This window comes from Nerophis ophidion, linkage group LG04 (genome assembly GCF_033978795.1).
Source record: "Nerophis ophidion isolate RoL-2023_Sa linkage group LG04, RoL_Noph_v1.0, whole genome shotgun sequence".
In the NCBI taxonomy this organism is placed as follows: Eukaryota; Metazoa; Chordata; class Actinopteri; order Syngnathiformes; family Syngnathidae; genus Nerophis; species Nerophis ophidion.
The window spans coordinates 18,140,761-18,157,223 of record NC_084614.1 but is presented as its reverse complement, the minus strand read 5'-3'; the positions used below and the strand labels follow the sequence as shown (position 1 = coordinate 18,157,223).

The 16,463-nt window shown below is 43.0% G+C and overlaps 1 protein-coding gene across 2 annotated transcripts; it reads left to right on the top strand.

Annotated features, from left to right (window-relative positions):
* Window positions 1-220: 220 nt before the first annotated feature.
* LOC133551042 (major histocompatibility complex class I-related gene protein-like) lies at window positions 221-16,339 on the top strand. 2 transcript variants are annotated; one of them, XM_061897325.1, is made up of 6 exons: window positions 221-369; window positions 4,639-4,905; window positions 7,330-7,608; window positions 13,713-14,015; window positions 15,822-15,941; window positions 16,036-16,339. In XM_061897325.1, exons 1-6 carry the CDS (start codon window positions 321-323, stop codon window positions 16,044-16,046), a joined length of 1,029 nt encoding a protein of 342 aa, XP_061753309.1. In that variant the 5' UTR covers window positions 221-320; the 3' UTR covers window positions 16,047-16,339. The 2 variants fall into 2 exon arrangements, with proteins under 2 accessions (XP_061753309.1, XP_061753308.1); XM_061897324.1 differs by having other exon boundaries at window positions 243-369; window positions 4,636-4,905.
* The last annotated feature ends 124 nt before the right edge of the window (window positions 16,340-16,463 follow it).

Here is a 16,463-nt window from a genome sequence, read left to right as displayed (position 1 = left end):
TATATATATATATATATATATATATATATATATATATATATATATATATATATATATATATATATATATATATATATATATGACCTTTTATCATGTGCAAAATAAAGCCAATGCTGTTCCTAAATAAACAAAAAAAACTTCATCAAAAATATAGAAATAAAGCAATGCCAACATTGTAATAGAACCGCTACACAAGCCTCCCTCCCGATATTGATTTATTACGCCGTATCAGTCTGATACCGGGTGTCGATATACCCAACACTTGGATTGGCCCCACATAACCGCCCTGAAGTCATCCGTCCTTCGTGTGAGAGACTGAAATGATACCGTTGGCATTAATTCTCCTGCTGAGCAGCCAGACCTTTTCAGGTAAATTGAAGCTATCAACACTTTTATCTCATCGAACATAAAACGGATTTGTTCACTTTAAAACATCGCCAACTTTTACTTTCACTTTCACTTCGTTACAACGTGCTGCTGTTGCAAGTCGACAGATTTGTACTGGAGGGTCGTATAGCTAAGTCGAAATAAATTAAATATGTCCTATTGTAACAAAAAGTTCAGGGTGTCCCAAGTTACCGGGGAGTTTTAGGTTAGGAGGGGGTGTTTTGTCCCTCAGAGTTGCCGTAGAGCTGTGACGTAAGAGGTCAATAAGTGTGGGTTGTTGAAGAACATGTGGAGATAACATTAAAGAAGTCCCTTCCAGTGGGTGGACATGGACATTGTGTAGTTGCCCATAAGTCCCATGGGGGGTTCAAGGTTAGTTCCCCCCTCCAGAGGGTGGCCATGGACATTGTGGAGTTGCCCATAAGTCCCATTGGAGGTTCCCAGGTTAGTCGCCCCCTTGAGGGAGTGGCCATGGACATTCTGGAGTTGCCCATAAATCCCATGGGGGGGGGGGGGTCCAGGGTTAATCTCCCCCTCCAGGGAGTGGCCATGGACATTCTGGAGTTGCCCATAAATCCCATGGGGGGTGGTCCCAGGTTAATCTCCCCCTTCCAAAGGGTGGCCATAGACATTCTGGAGTTGCCCATAAGTCCCATTGGAGGTTCCCAGGTTAGTCGTCCCCTTCAGGGAGTGGCCATGGACATTCTGGAGTTGCCCATAAGTCCCATGGGGGTGGTCACAGATTTGTTTCCCCCTTCCAAAAGGTGACCATGGACATTCTGGAGTTGCCCATAAGTCCTTTGGGTGGGTCCCAGATTTGTCGCCCCCTTCTAGAGGGTGGACATGGACATTCTGGAATTGCCCATAAGTCCCATGAGGGGTTCCCAGGTTAGTTTCCCCTCCAGAGGGTGGCCATGAACATTCTGGAAAGGCCCATAAGTCCCATGAGGGGTTCCCAGGTTAGTTAGCCCCTCCAGAGGGTGGCCATGAACATTCTGGAATTGCCCATAAGTCCCATGAGGGGTTCCCAGGTTAGTCTCCCCCTCCAGGGAGTAACCATGGACATTCTGGAGTTATCCATAAGTCCCATGGGGGTGGGAGGCCTAGATTTGTCGCCACCTTCCAGAGGGTAGCCGTGGACATTCTTGAGTTGGCCATAAGTCCCATTGGGGGAGGGGCCCAGATTTGTCGCCACCTTCCAGAGGATGACCATGGATATTCTGGAGTTGCCCATAAGTCCTTTGGGTGGGTCCCAGATTTGTCGCCCCCTTCTAGAGGGTGGACATGGACCTTCTGGAATTGCCCATAAGTCCCATGAGGGGTTCCCAGGTTAGTTTCCCCTCCAGAGGGTGGCCATGAACATTCTGGAAATGCCCATAAGTCCCATGAGGGGTTCCCAGGTTAGTTAGCCCCTCCAGAGGGTGGCCATGAACATTCTGGAATTGCCCATAAGTCCCATGAGGGGTTCCCAGGTTAGTCTCCCCCTCCAGGGAGTAACCATGGACATTCTGGAGTTATCCATAAGTCCCATGGGGGTGGGAGGCCTAGATTTGTCGCCACCTTCCAGAGGGTAGCCGTGGACATTCTTGAGTTGGCCATAAGTCCCATTGGGGGAGGGGCCCAGATTTGTCGCCACCTTCCAGAGGATGACCATGGATATTCTGGAGTTGCCCATAAGTCCTTTGGGTGGGTCCCAGATTTGTCGCCCCCTTCTAGAGGGTGGACATGGACCTTCTGGAATTGCCCATAAGTCCCATGAGGGGTTCCCAGGTTAGTTTCCCCTCCAGAGGGTGGCCATGAACATTCTGGAAATGCCCATAAGTCCCATGAGGGGTTCCCAGGTTAGTTAGCCCCTCCAGAGGGTGGCCATGAACATTCTGGAATTGCCCATAAGTCCCATGAGGGGTTCCCAGGTTAGTCTCCCCCTCCAGGGAGTAACCATGGACATTCTGGAGTTATCCATAAGTCCCATGGGGGTGGGAGGCCTAGATTTGTCGCCACCTTCCAGAGGGTAGCCGTGGACATTCTTGAGTTGGCCATAAGTCCCATTGGGGGAGGGGCCCAGATTTGTCGCCACCTTCTAGAGGATGACCATGGACATTCTGGAATTGCCCATAAGTCCCATGGGAGTTCCCAGGTTAGTCGCCCACTCCAGGGAGTGGCCATGGACATTCTCGAGTTGCCCATTAGTCTCATGGGGGGGTTCCCAGGTTTGTCGCCCCCTCCGGGGAGTGGCCATGGACATTCTGGAGTTGCCCATAAGTCCAATGGGGGTGGGAGGGTGTCCTAGGGTTGTGACTGTAACCCCTTCCAGAGGGTGGCCATGGACTGTATGCACTTCCCAACCAAACAGCTCACACTGTCACTCGCTGCCTGTTTGAGGACTACGTTTTGGTGCATGGTGTCCCTGAAATCCTGCATAGCGACCAGGGTCGCCAGTTCGAAGCGGAAGTCATCCAGAGACTCTGTCAGTTGCTTGAATTAAAATGAAAAATTAAAAAGACACACCACTGCCTATAACCCCAAGTCTGATGGCATGGTGGAGCGTCATAATCGGACTATCTCGCAGGGGGCGAGTGGTGCGACCTCCTTCGCATCTGGTAGATCTTTGCATGTTTTGAGGGGCCAGTGTTCTAGCCTATGCAAAACTGTTGATCAGTTAAAAGATTGTTTACCTATTTTGTCTGTAATGAAACAGGGACGTTTCTAATAGAGGGGGGACGTACAGTGGTGCAAAAAAGTATTTAGTCAGCCACCGATTGTGCAAGTTCTCCCATTTAAAATGATGACAGAGGTCTGTAATTTTCATCATAGGTACACTTCAACTGTGTGAAGTGTGAAGTGATTTATATTTATATAGCGCCTTTTCTCTAGTGACTCAAAGCGCTTTACATAGTGAAACCCAATATCTAAGTTACATTCAAACCAGTGTGGGTGGCACTGGGAGCAGGTGGGTAAAGTGTCTTGCCCAAGGACACAACGGCAGTGACTAGGATGGCGGAAGTGGGAATCGAACCTGCAACCCTCAAGTTGCTGGCACGGCCACTCTACCAACCGAGCTAAACCGCTAAACTGTGAGAGACAGAATGTGAAAAAAAATCCAGGAATTCACATTGTAGGAATTTTAAAGAATTTATTTGTAAATGATGGTGGAAAATAAGTATTTGTTCAACCATTCAAAGCTGTCACTGATGGAAGGAGGTTTTGGCTCAAAATTTCACGCTACATGGCCCCATTCATTCTTTCCTCAACACGGATCAATCGTCCTGTCCCCTTAACAGAAAAACAGCCCCAAAGCATGATGTTTCCACCCCCATGCTTCACAGTGGGTATGGTGTTCTTGGGATGCAACTCAGTATTCTTCTCCCTCCAAACACGACGAGTTGAGTTTATACCAAAATGGATACATGGTTGATACAGCAGAGGTTTGGGAGAATGTCATGTGGTCAGATGAAACCAAAATAGAACTTTTTGGTATAAACTCAACTCGGCGTGTTTGGAGGAAGAAGAATACTGAGTTGCATCCCAAGAACACCACACCTACTGTGAAGCATGGGGGTGGAAACATCATGCTTTGGGGCTGTTTTTCTGCTAAGGGGACAGGACGATTGATCCGTGTTAAGGAAAGAATGAATGGGGCCATGTATCGTGAGATTTTGAGCCAAAACCTCCTTCCATCAGTGAGAGCTTTGAATCGTTGACCAAATACTTATTTTCCACCATAATTTACAAATAAATTCTTTAAAATTCCTACAATGTGAATTCCTGGATTTTTTTTTTCACATTCTGTCTCTCACAGTTGAAGTGTACCTATGATGAAAATTACAGACCTCTGTCATCATTTTAAGTGGGAGAACTTGCACAATCGGTGGCTGACTAAATACTGTATGTAACAAACAGTTCAGGGTGTCCCAAGTTACCGGAGATTGTTAGGTTAAGGAGGAGGAGTTTTTTCCCTCCAGAGTTGCCGTAGTGACGTAAGAGATCAATGAGTGGAGGTTGTTGAAGAAGATGTGGAGATATCATTAAAGAAGTGGTGGCGACCGGACCTGCTCTCATGTCTCCCGTTTATTACAGTATTTTATTAAATAGTTACTCAGTACATGCAAACCCAGGACACTCGGCTCCACTATGATTGACAGGCGATCAGTTCAGTATAAAATACATCCAATTTCTTCCAAGACAGCACTTCAAATGTATGCGATCAGTTTAACTCGTCCGTATCGACACTCACTCTTCTTGACCAAGCAGAAAAGGTCTCCCTCAGTTTTTTCCTGATCGCCACCTCTGGAGCGCCCCACCTGCCCGAGTTTGTGGGCGTGGTCATGCTGAACGACATGGAGGTGGGCTACTACGACAGCAACATCAGGAAAGCAGAGGCCAAGCAGGACTGGGTCATGTCGTACTTGGAGGAGGAGCCGCAGCACCTGAAGTGGTACGCCGCGCAGTGCCTGCACCACCAGCAAGACTTCAACGCTGACATTTTCAACCTGAAGGGCCTTTTTAACCAGTCGGGAGGTAGCGTATAATTTACCCTTGAACCTACGCTTCTGTGCAGTCACTGACCATGCAGGGCTATTCCAAAACCACCATTCTGGCCTCTGAGATCAGGTCAAAACTTAGGACATGTCTACACTAAGTCCTTTAACCCCTTAAACCAGACCTGGGCAAATTAAGATTTTCAATCTGGCCCGCCGGACGTTCCCAAATAATTTTTTTTTAGATCTCTAGGATCGACATTTTAGCCGCCATTATGATGTACAGTGACATATTTTTTTAAATGACCGTAAGTCTTGAACTATAGAAAGTATTTCAATGGTTGGAATCTGCACTTTTGCATGATATACTAGTTACTATGGTAATGTAAGTCACAGCAGCTCAGACGAGGCACAGAGTAGTATGGACGGGGAGCGTTTCCACAGAGGGTTTCCGGAGCGGCCAGCCTGAAATGCGGGTGTCAGGGACACATGCGAAAGGAGATTTTCACAACAAAGTTCTAAAGCTTAGCGATATATCAGATGTATCAGATTGTAGGTGGGTTTATTTCTTACCCTTCACCTATTTCACTGTGTTTATTGCGTTTTCGCTTGATTGTAAAATATGTTGATCGAGAAGGGGTGTGACGTTCATATGTTGTCAATATTCAGTGTTTTATCGTTCATACAGACCCCGTTTCCATATGAGTTGGGAAATTGTGTTAAATGTAAATATAAACGGAATACAATGATTTGCAAATCCTTTTCAACCCATATTCAATTGCATGCACTGCAAAGACAAAATATTTGATGTTCAAACTAGTAAACTTTATTATTATTTTTTTGCAAATAATAATTATCCTAGAGTTTCATGGCTGCAACACGTGCCAAAGTAGTTCGGAAAGGGCATGTTCACCACTGTGTTACATCACCTTTTCTTTTAACAACACTCAATAAACGTTTGGGAACTGAATAAACTAATTGTTGAAGCTTTGAAAGTTGAATTCTTTCCCATTCTTGTTTTATGTAGAGCTTCAGTCGTTCAACAGTCCGGGGTCTCTGCTGTCGTATTTTACGCTTCATAATGCGCCACACATTTTCGATGGGAGGCAAGTCTGGACTGCAGACGGGCCAGGAAAGTAAGCGCACTCTTTTTTCACGAAGCCACGCTGTTGTAACACATGCTGAATGGGGCTTGGCATTGTCTTGCTGAAATAAGCAGGGGTGTCCATGAAAAAGATGGCAGCATATGTTGTTCCAAAACCTGTATGTACCTTTCAGCATTAATGGTGTCTTCACAGATGTGTAAGTTCCCCATGCCTTGGGCACTAATGCACCCCCATACCATCACAGATGCTGGCTTTTGAACTTTGTGTCAATAACAGTCTGGATGGTTCGCTTACCCTTTGGTCCGGATGACACGATGTCGAATATATCCAAAAACAATTTGAAACGTGGACTCGTCAGACCACAGAACACTTTTTCACTTTGCATCAGCCCATCTTAGATGATCTCGGGCCCCAGAGAAGCCGGCGGCGTTTCTGGATGTTGTTGATAAATGGCTTTCGCTTTGCATAGTAGAGCTTTAACTTGTACTTACAGATGTAGCGACCAACTGTATTTCGGGACAGTGGTTTTCTGAAGTGTTCCTGAGCCCATGTGGTGATATCCTTTAGAGATTGATGTCGGTTTTTGATACAGTGCCGTCAGGGATGGAAGGTCACGGTCATTCAAAGTTGGTTTCCGGCCATGCCGCTTACGTGGAGTGATTTCTCCAGATTCTCTCAACCTTTAGAAGATATCATGGACTGTAGATGTTGAAATCCCTAAATTTCTTGCAATTGCTTCTGAGAAACGTTTTTCTTAAACTGTTTGATTATTTGCTCACGCAGTTGTGGACAAAGAGGTGTACCTCGCCCCATCCTTTCTTGTGAAAGACTGAGCATTTTTTGGCGAGCTGTTTTTATACCCAATCATGGCACCCACCTGTTCCCAATTAACCTGCACACCTGTGGGATGTTCCAAATAAGTGTTTGATGAGCCTTCATCAACTTTATCAGTATTTTTTGCCACCTTCCCAACTACTTTGTCACGTGTTGCCGGCATCAAATTCTAAAGTTAATTATTATTTGCCAAAAAAAAAAAAGTTTATGAGTTTGAACATCAAATATGTTGTCTTTGTAGCATATTCAACTGAATATGGGTTGAAAAGGATTTGCAAATCATTGTATTCCGTTTATATTTACATCTAACACAATTTCCCAACTCATATGGAAACGGGGTTTGCAAAAGAAGAAGGCAATCACAATTCAATGCAGGTTATGGGTTCGCACAGTCTATATGTTAGCTATTGGTGTCTGTCAAAAGTGTTCGATCCAGTTGACAATGATATCCTCATGTCAAAACTCCACCAATATGGGCTGCAAGATGTGATCAAACGCTAAACAGGTATCCCGCGTCTTCTCAGGGGTCCATATTCTGCAACGGGTGAGCGGCTGTGAGGTGGACTACCACACCGGAGAGGTCACCGGGTTTAATCGCTACGGCTACAACGGGGAGGACTTCATAAGGTTGGACCTGGAGACGGAGAGTTGGGTGGCCGAGAGAAAGGAGGCTCTCAGCAGCAAGGAGAAATGGGACGATGAGAAGGTCACAATAACGTTCATGAAGCACTTCTACTTGAACGAATGTCCTCGGTTACTGGAGAAATACATGCGCCACGGGGGGGACTTCCTGCAAAGAAAAGGTGAGATGACCCCGGTCATATTAATCCACTGTGACTAGAAATGTCCGATAATGGCTTTTTTTTTCTGATATCCGATATTTTCCAACTGTTAGTTACTGATACCGTTATCAACCGGTATATACAGTCGCGGAATTAACACATTTTTATGCCGAATGCTGGATGCATTAAACAATGTAGCAAGGTTTTTCAAAATAAATCAACTCAAGTTTGTCACGCTTTGATAAAAGGATTGGACTCAGATGCAGAGTTGGGACTTTAGACAGGCTTTTATTTTGACAACTTCCTTTTACCTCCAAAGTCAAGAAATAACTATCTATGATCACAAAAAAAAAACTACTCGGCGAAAAGGTTCCAGAAAATGAAGGAACAACCGAAAATCACTCCGAACGGAGGAAAACACAAAAGTGAAGTGAATTATATAGCGCTTTTTCTCTTGTGACTCAAAGTGCTTTACATAGTGAAACCCAATGTCTAAGTTACATTCAAACCAGTGTGGGTGGCACTGGGAGCAGGTGGGTAAAGTGTCTTGCCCAATGACACAACGGCAGTAACTAGGATGGCGGAAGTGGGAATCGAACCTGCAACCCTCAAGTTGCTGGCACAGCTGCTCTACCAACCGAGCTAAACCGCCCCCAAGTAAAGACGAACTATAATTGACTTTGTATATGCTATAAACAGTATTTAACAAAAAACGCTCCAACAGGAGGACCAAAACAACATCTATGAAAATTTCTACACTACCTAATCTAATAAAGTTTTTAACAAAAATAGTCACTCAAAAAGTTGAGGAATGAATGAAAAAATTTTAACTGAAACTTACCACTGCGGCTGAATAACTAAATAATCAAAATCACTCTGCTGAGGAGGAAGAAAGGAAAACTCAAAATATTCATAAAGGGGTTCAGGATCAAGGGACATAAGCACAAGACAAGGCAAGGCATGGACAAAGACATGGACGCTAGAGAGCACGGATAAACGAGACAATCTGGCACAGAACGAAGGAAGGAGTGAGCTTATAAAACACATGAAGGTAATAGGGAACAGCTGGAAACAATCAGAGAACAAGGATGACGTCAGACTGATGACACAAAAGGAAGGGCAAGTGACCTGAAACGAGAGGAGAGTTACTTTTCTGATTAAAACCATGAGACATAAAAACCCAAAACAAGACATCCCTCACCGCGGTGTGACAAAGTTATGGAAAAAAATGCCAACATGGCACCGGTATATTTATTATTGAAGTCAAAAAGTGCATTATTTTTTTTGAACATGCCTCAAAACAGCCGCTTGGAATTTGGAAATTTGGTCGGCACAACAGTGTTGTTGAAAATTAAAATGTGTGGAAAAAATTGCATGCGTTTGTGCTGAAAACTGTCAAGTCATGACATGAATTGATTATCGTGGACCCCGACTTAAACAAGTTGAAAAATTTATTGGGGTGTTACCATTTAGTGGTCAATTGTACGGAATATGTACTGAACTGTGCAATCTACTAATAAAAGTATCAATCAATCAATTTTTTTAAATGACAGTCCCTATTCACAACAGACGGTGAGGGCCGTGTCCAGAGGTGGGTAGAGTAGCCAGAAATTGTTCTCAAGTAAGAGTACTGTTACTTTAGAGATTTATTACTCAAGTAAAAGTAAGGAGTAGTCACCCAAATATTTACTTGAGTAAAAGTAAAAAGTATGTTGTGAAAAAACTACTTAAGTACTGAGTAACTGATGAGTAACCTGATTACGGCAACAAATAATGCACAAAAACATAAAAATAGCAATGAGCAAATTCAGAGCCAGGAATATCTCTTAAGCAACTAAAACAATAATATATATATTAGATAATAGTAAATTAAAATAAAATAAAAAATGGCACATTGAGCCACAATAACTTAAGAGCACCATAGGCTCAGTAGGCATTCATTGATTTGATTGATTGATTGATTGATTGAAACTTGTATTAGTAGATTGCACAGTACAGTACATATTCCATACAATTGACCACTAAATGGTAACACCCCAATAAGTTTTTCAACGTTAATCAATTACTTAATAAATGACCAAGTCGAGGTGATCTACCTCATATATACATGTACATACACACACATATCATATATATACATTTATATAAACAGTATATAATTTATATTTATTTATTTTGCCGTTTTTGTTGACATGTTAAAGGTGTTTTAATGAATATACATGCATGTTTAACATATAGATTCCTATCTTTCATGAAGACAAGAATATAAGTTGGTGTATTACCTGATTCTGATGACTTGCATTGATTGGAATCAGACAGTAAAGGGCTGATGACGTCCCCGTTTTCAAATGGATGAGAAAAAAAGTTCCTCTATTCTGTCTAATACCACATGAAAGTCGTTGGTTTTTGGCATCTTATTTGTCCAGCTTCCATATTCGTTTTTATACACTTTACAAGAAATACATTGGCGGCAAACTCCATAGCTTGCTAGCCTGTTTGCGCTGGCTTTCGAAGACTCTTATTTTGTTAGCGTAGGCGCAATGGAGCAGCACATTTATTGTGAAAACAGGATCTGTGCGATCAGTCTTTAAGCTTTTGACGGGAAGTACGGTTGAAATAAAAAGTGTCTTTTTTCCTTTACACTTTTGATTGATTGATTGAAACTTTTATTAGTAGATTGCACAGTACAGTACATATTCCGTACAATTGATCACTAAATGGTAACACCCCAATAAGTTGTTCAACTTGTTTAGGACGGGTCATGTGACCGCCTGGCTCTGTTTGATTGGTCCAACGTCACCGGTGACTAAATGTGATTGGTGAAACGCAGACATGCGTAGATCCTACTTTGAAGCTCTGTCATAAACCAAAACAAACATTAAAAGATCGATAAAAAAAAGTAGCGAGTAGCGAGCTGAATGTAGATAAATGGAACGGAGTAAAAGTAGCGTTTCTTCTATATAAATATACTCAAGTAAAAGTAAAAGTATGTTGCATAAAAACTACATGTAGAAGTATAATTTATCCCAAAAGTTACTCAAGTAAATGTACCGGAGTAAATGTAGCGCTTTACTACCCACCTCTGGCCGTATCACGCCAAATTTCCTCCCCTCTACAAAAACCTTCCCCCCCATTTACTTCCGGGGTCATGATTAATACAGACATTTTGTTAACGCTATATTATAAAAATATTACGCTATATTATAAAAATACAGACGTTTTGTTAACGCTATATTATAAAAAAAAAAATCAAAAAACAATTTACAAACAGAAGCTATGAGATGACACATTTACGTCCGGGGTCACGTTTCCTCTTACGTCATCCCATAGCTTGTGTTTGTAAATTGTTTTTTAAATTTTTTAATTTTTTTTTATAATATAGCGTTAACAAAACGTCTGTATTTTTATAATATAGCGTTATATTTTTATAATATAGCGTTAACAAAACATCTGTATAAATCATGACCCCGGAAGTAAATGTGGGGGAAGGTTTTTGAAGAGGGAAGAAATTTGGCGTGACAGCCGCTAAAAATATGTTTTCTGGGTACTCCGTAGTAATACACTTTCCCACCACACGTGGCAGTAATGACAATAGCAAACATACAGAAGAAGTCTGGAGATAAAGTCGTGGATATGTTTCTTTAGCGCAAACATTAAGACTAAAATGGTGAAGCTGTTTTTTAAATTTTCACTTAAATTTTTTGACAGTTTAGTAAACAAAGGTGTTCATTAATAAACTAACTTAATTTATTTTAGCAAAGCATAATAGTATGGAAACGTTTTTTTTTTTGTACTTATTTTTCTAATCAGCCCTGACATAAGCTTAAGGTGTATGTGTTAAATTGTGAATTATATTTATATAGCGATTTTCTCTAGTGACTCAAAGCACTTTACATAGTGAAACCCAGTATCTAAGTTACATTTAAACCAGTGTGGGTGGCACTGGGAGCAGGTGGGTAAAGTGTCTTGCCCAAGGACACAATGGCAGTGACTAGGATAGCAGAGGACGGGATCGAACCTGGAACCCTCAAGTGGCTGGCAAGGCTGCTCTACCAACAGAGCTTAACAGCCCCATAAATTTGTATAATTATTAAATATGATTGAACGTAACAGTAAGATTTTTGATTTCGTGTTAATATTTGAGTGTGGCTCGGGCCCCTCTGTAGTGGAAAAGTTGTGTCACAACGGTTAAGAACCCCGGTCTCAATCAGAATCCGAATCAGAAGTACTTTATTAATCCCCGAGGGGAAAGGAAACTGTATCAGAGGAAGTCTAGAACCACGCTCTTCGGAAAAAGCGTTGTCAGAATTTCTAATTTCTCCTGAAAACTCCCTAATTTTGCTTTTTTTATTTCAGTATAGTTTCCAGTATTTTCCCCATATTTTTTTACTTTATTTAAAAAAGTATACTAATAAAATGTCCGGTACTTGTTGATACTTGGGCAACATAATCTTCACATATCCTGTAGGATCAGGCCTTCAAATTAAAAGCCCATCCATCCATCTCAGCCTATCTCAGCTGCATTCGGGCGGAAGGCGGGGTACACCCTGGACAAGTCGGCGCCTCATCACAGGGCCAACACAGATTGACAGACAACATTCACACTCACATTCACAACTTTGTAAAATAACACACGGTGCTAGTGGAAAAAGCATAAATTCCCTAATTCCATCCATCCATCCATTTTTTACCGCTTATTCCCTTTCGGGGTCGCGGGGTGCGCTGGCGCCTATCTCAGCTACAATCGGGCGGAAGGCGGGGTACAGCCTGGACAAGTCGCCACCTCATCGCAGGGCCAACACAGAAAGACAGACAACTTTCACACTCTAGGGCCAATTTAGTGTTGCCAATCAACCTATCTATTTTCAAATTAAAATTATTGCTTCAGAGGTCATGTTTTTAACTTGTGAGGGTCTGTTTGCAAATTGCCAAAAAAAAAAAAAAAACAAGAACACTACTGACGAGTTTATGTTACCATTAGTGGTTGAGCAGAACATAGTATAGCATCCCGGAAGAGTTCGTGCTGCAAGGGATTCTGGGTATCTGTTTGTGACAGACTTCTCAAGCCGTCGTGCTGGTTCCAAGGACCGTCAAGGAAGGACATAGCGGCGGCACGTTTCTTTATTTTTCAACAAAGACTGCTTTTCAGCTGCTCCGTCTGCCGCTCGCTCTTCCGCTTGCCTTTCTGCTTAGGGCGTCGTCGCCTCTCTCGCGCTCTATCTCTCTCGCGCTCTATCTCTCTCGCTCAGCGTCAGCTTCCCTCTGGCTCCTTCTCATCTCTCCTCCTCTCTCCTTGACGTTTACGGCCGTCGCCCTTTTATACAGTGCGAGAGGATTACTCAATTGTCCCCAGGTGTGCGATCCATGCACCTGATCTTGATTGTGCCCCGCCTCACCGTTCGTTCGCCTTGCCACTCGCTCGCCGTCCACGCCTTCTCGCCGTCCACGCTTTCTCGCCGCCATCTTGGGCCGGGCTCCGGCATGCCCTGCCTCGCTGTCGGACTGCCGGCCACGCCTCCTCGCCGCCATCTTGGGCAGGGCTACGGCATTCCCTGCCTCACTGTCGAACTGCCGGCCACGCCTCCTCGCCGCCATCCTGGGCCGGGCTACGGCGTGCCCTGCCTCACTGTCGAACTGCCGGCCACGCCTCCTCGCCGCCATCTTGGGCTGGGTTACAGCGTGCCCTGCCTCGCTGTCGGACTGCTGGCCACGCCTCTCCACACTGTTCTGTTGTGTTTATGTTGTGTTACGGTGCGGATATTCTCCCGAAATGTGTTTGTCCTTCTTGTTTGTTGTGGGTTCACAGTGTGGCGCATATTTGTAACAGTGTTAAAATTGTTTATACGGCCACCCTCAGTGTGACCTGTATGACTGTTGACCAAGTATGCATTGCATTCACTTGTGTGTGTGTGAAAAGCCATAGATATTATGTGATTGGACCGGCACGCAAAGGCAGTGCCTTTAAGGTTGATTGGCGCTCTGTACTTCTGCCACGTTTTAAAAAGTCATACATTTTACTTTTTGAAACCAATACCGATAATTTCCGATATTACATTTTAAAGCATTTATCGGCCATCTGTAACTGTGACCAATCATAATCAATATTCATCACGTATCCCCCGCAGTGCTCCCAAAAGTGTCGCTCCTCCAGAAGACGCCGTCGTCGCCAGTCACCTGCCACGCCACAGGATTTTACCCTAAGGGAGCCGAGATGTTCTGGAGGAGAGCCGGCAAGGAAGTCCAGCAAAAGCTAGTGGAACCCTGGGAGACGCTCTACAACCCCGACGGAACCTTCCAGAAGAGTGTGACCCTGAACGTCTCATCCGTCCCGGACGGAGAGTGGGAGGAGTACGAGTGCGTTTTCAAGCTCGATGGCGCCGACGACGCCATGGTCACGAAGCTGGACAAAGCCGTGATCATGACCAACTGTGAGTGTCTATGGTCCAGGGGTCCAAGGTGTAACCCAGGAGTCCCCATACTTTTTGACTCGGAGGTCACATTGGGTTGAAAAAAATTTAGACGAGGGCCGGGCTGTAAAATATATATCAGGTCAAGAAATAACACAGAGGCTATTTCATCCCTACAAGCCTGTTTCGCAGGTTTCCCTGCTCTTCAGGGAATTTTATAATAACATAAGCTCCAGCAACCCCCGTGACCACAAAAGGGATAAGCGGTAGAAAATAGATGCATAAATAATAAAATGCTCTGACAAGCAGGGAAACCTGCGAAACAGGGGATTTTATAATAAAATATATAATAAAATCCCCTGAAAAAAAGGGAAACCTGCAAAACAGGCTTGTAAGGATGAAATAGTCTCTGTGTTTTTTTCCTGACCTAACGTATATTCCGCTCTACCCCAGTATTGAGTAATGTATAACAGATATATATATATATATATATATATGTATATATATATATATATATATATATATATATATATATATATATATATATATATATATAGTCGAGGTTATTGTTGTGTTGTGTGTGTGTGTATATATATATATATATATATATATATATATATATATACATATATATGTATATATATATATATATACAGTGGGGCAAAAAAGTATTTAGTCAGCCACCGATTGTGCAAGTTCTCCCACTTAAAATGATGACAGACGTCTGTAATTTTCATCATAGGTACACTTCAACTGTGAGAGACAGAATGTGGAGAAAAAAATACAGGAATTCACATTGTCGCAATTTTAAAGAATTTATTTGTAAATTATGGTGGAAAATAAGTATTTGGTCAACGATTCAAAGCTCTCACTGATGGAAGGAGGTTTTGGCTCAAAATTTCACGATACATGGCCCCATTCATTCTTTCCTTAACACGGATCAATCGTCCTGTCCCCTTAGCAGAAAAACAGCCCCAAAGCATGATGTTTCCACCCCCATGCTTCACAGTAGGTGTGGTGTTCTTGGGATGCAACTCAGTATTCTTCTTCCTCCAAACACGACGAGTTGAGTTTATACCAAAAAGTTCTATTTTGGTTTCATCGGACCACATGACATTCTCCCAATCCTCTCCTGTATCATCCATTTATCCATTTTGGTATAAACTCAACTCGTCGTGTTTGGAGGAAGAAGAATACTGAGTAGCATCCCAAGAACACCAGACCTACTGTGAAGCATGGAGGTGGAAACATAATGCTTTGGGGCTGTTTTTCTGCTAAGGGGACAGGACGATTGATCCGTGTTAAGGAAAGAATGAATGGGGCCATGTATCGTGAGATTTTGAGCCAAAACCTCCTTCCATCAGTGAGAGCTTTGAATGGTTGACCAAATACTTATTTTCCACCATAATTTACAAATAAATTCTTTAAAATTCCTACAATGTGAATTCCTGGATTTTTTTGTCACATTCTGTCTCTCACAGTTGAAGTGTACCTATGATGAAAATTACAGACCTCTGTCATCATTTTAAGTGGGAGAACTTGCACAATCGGTGGCTGACTAAATACTTTTTTGCCCCACTGTATATTATATATTCTGAACGCAATGATGTCACATTATCAATGGGGAAATGCATTTTTAAACAATATGAATTGCCTCAGCGGCTAAGTGACACAGAGAGTAACAAGCAGAAGGAAATGAATTAGAGAGGACAGAATGAAAATAATAAATTTACTAAAAAAAATAAAACAATTTAACTTGGGACTTCCCACGGGCCGTAGTTTGGGGACCACTGGTGTAACCCTCTGACTCTTTTTCTTGATGTTCAGATTTAGATCCAGGTTCGCCCCGGAGCTTCTCTGCTGCTGTGGCCGCAAGCGTGGTTGCGCTGATTATCCTCGTTGCCTTCGCCATCATTCTGTACAGGATTCGGAGGAGACAACATAACGGTAAGCACCCAAAACGTTTTAGGGAAACAGGACGATTGGACTGATTTGGCCTTTTGTCTGATTAATGGATTCATTGCATCGTTTTGTCCCCTAGGGAATATCTGACTCTGGTCCAGGATCAGCCCTGCGCACTTGATGAGTGTATCGAGCCAAGTTGGGGATCATTTTGTTTTTTGTTTTTTTTTGTCAAAGAGTCATGAATGCTGTTCTTACAAATAACATAAGGTGCAAACTGCTTCCAAAGCTGCACCTGGGCTACTACTGTGTTGGACAAGACCTGGACAAATTATGGCCCGGGGGCCACATGCGGCCCGTTAAGCTTTTCAATCTGGGCCAAACATTTTTTTAGATCTTTAGGATGGAAAGTGTCCTATTAAATGTGTCTAATAACATCTGAATCGCTCCCACTGCCCTCGTCTTTTTCTTTTCTTCTAGTCCTTCACTCTCACTATCCTTATCCACGAATCTTTCATCCTCGCTCAAATTAATGGGGAAATTGTCGCTTTCTTGGTCTGAATCGCT

Bases quoted from the DNA above. Each gene is read 5' to 3' on its own strand.
- LOC133551042 (XM_061897324.1), top strand. From the start codon at position 321: ATGATACCGTTGGCATTAATTCTCCTGCTGAGCAGCCAGACCTTTTCA. The intron at 370-4,635 runs GTAAATTGAAGC...TTCTTGACCAAG, and splicing joins GAGCAGCCAGACCTTTTCAG to CAGAAAAGGTCTCCCTCAGT. The intron at 7,609-13,712 runs GTGAGATGACCC...TATCCCCCGCAG, and splicing joins GGACTTCCTGCAAAGAAAAG to TGCTCCCAAAAGTGTCGCTC.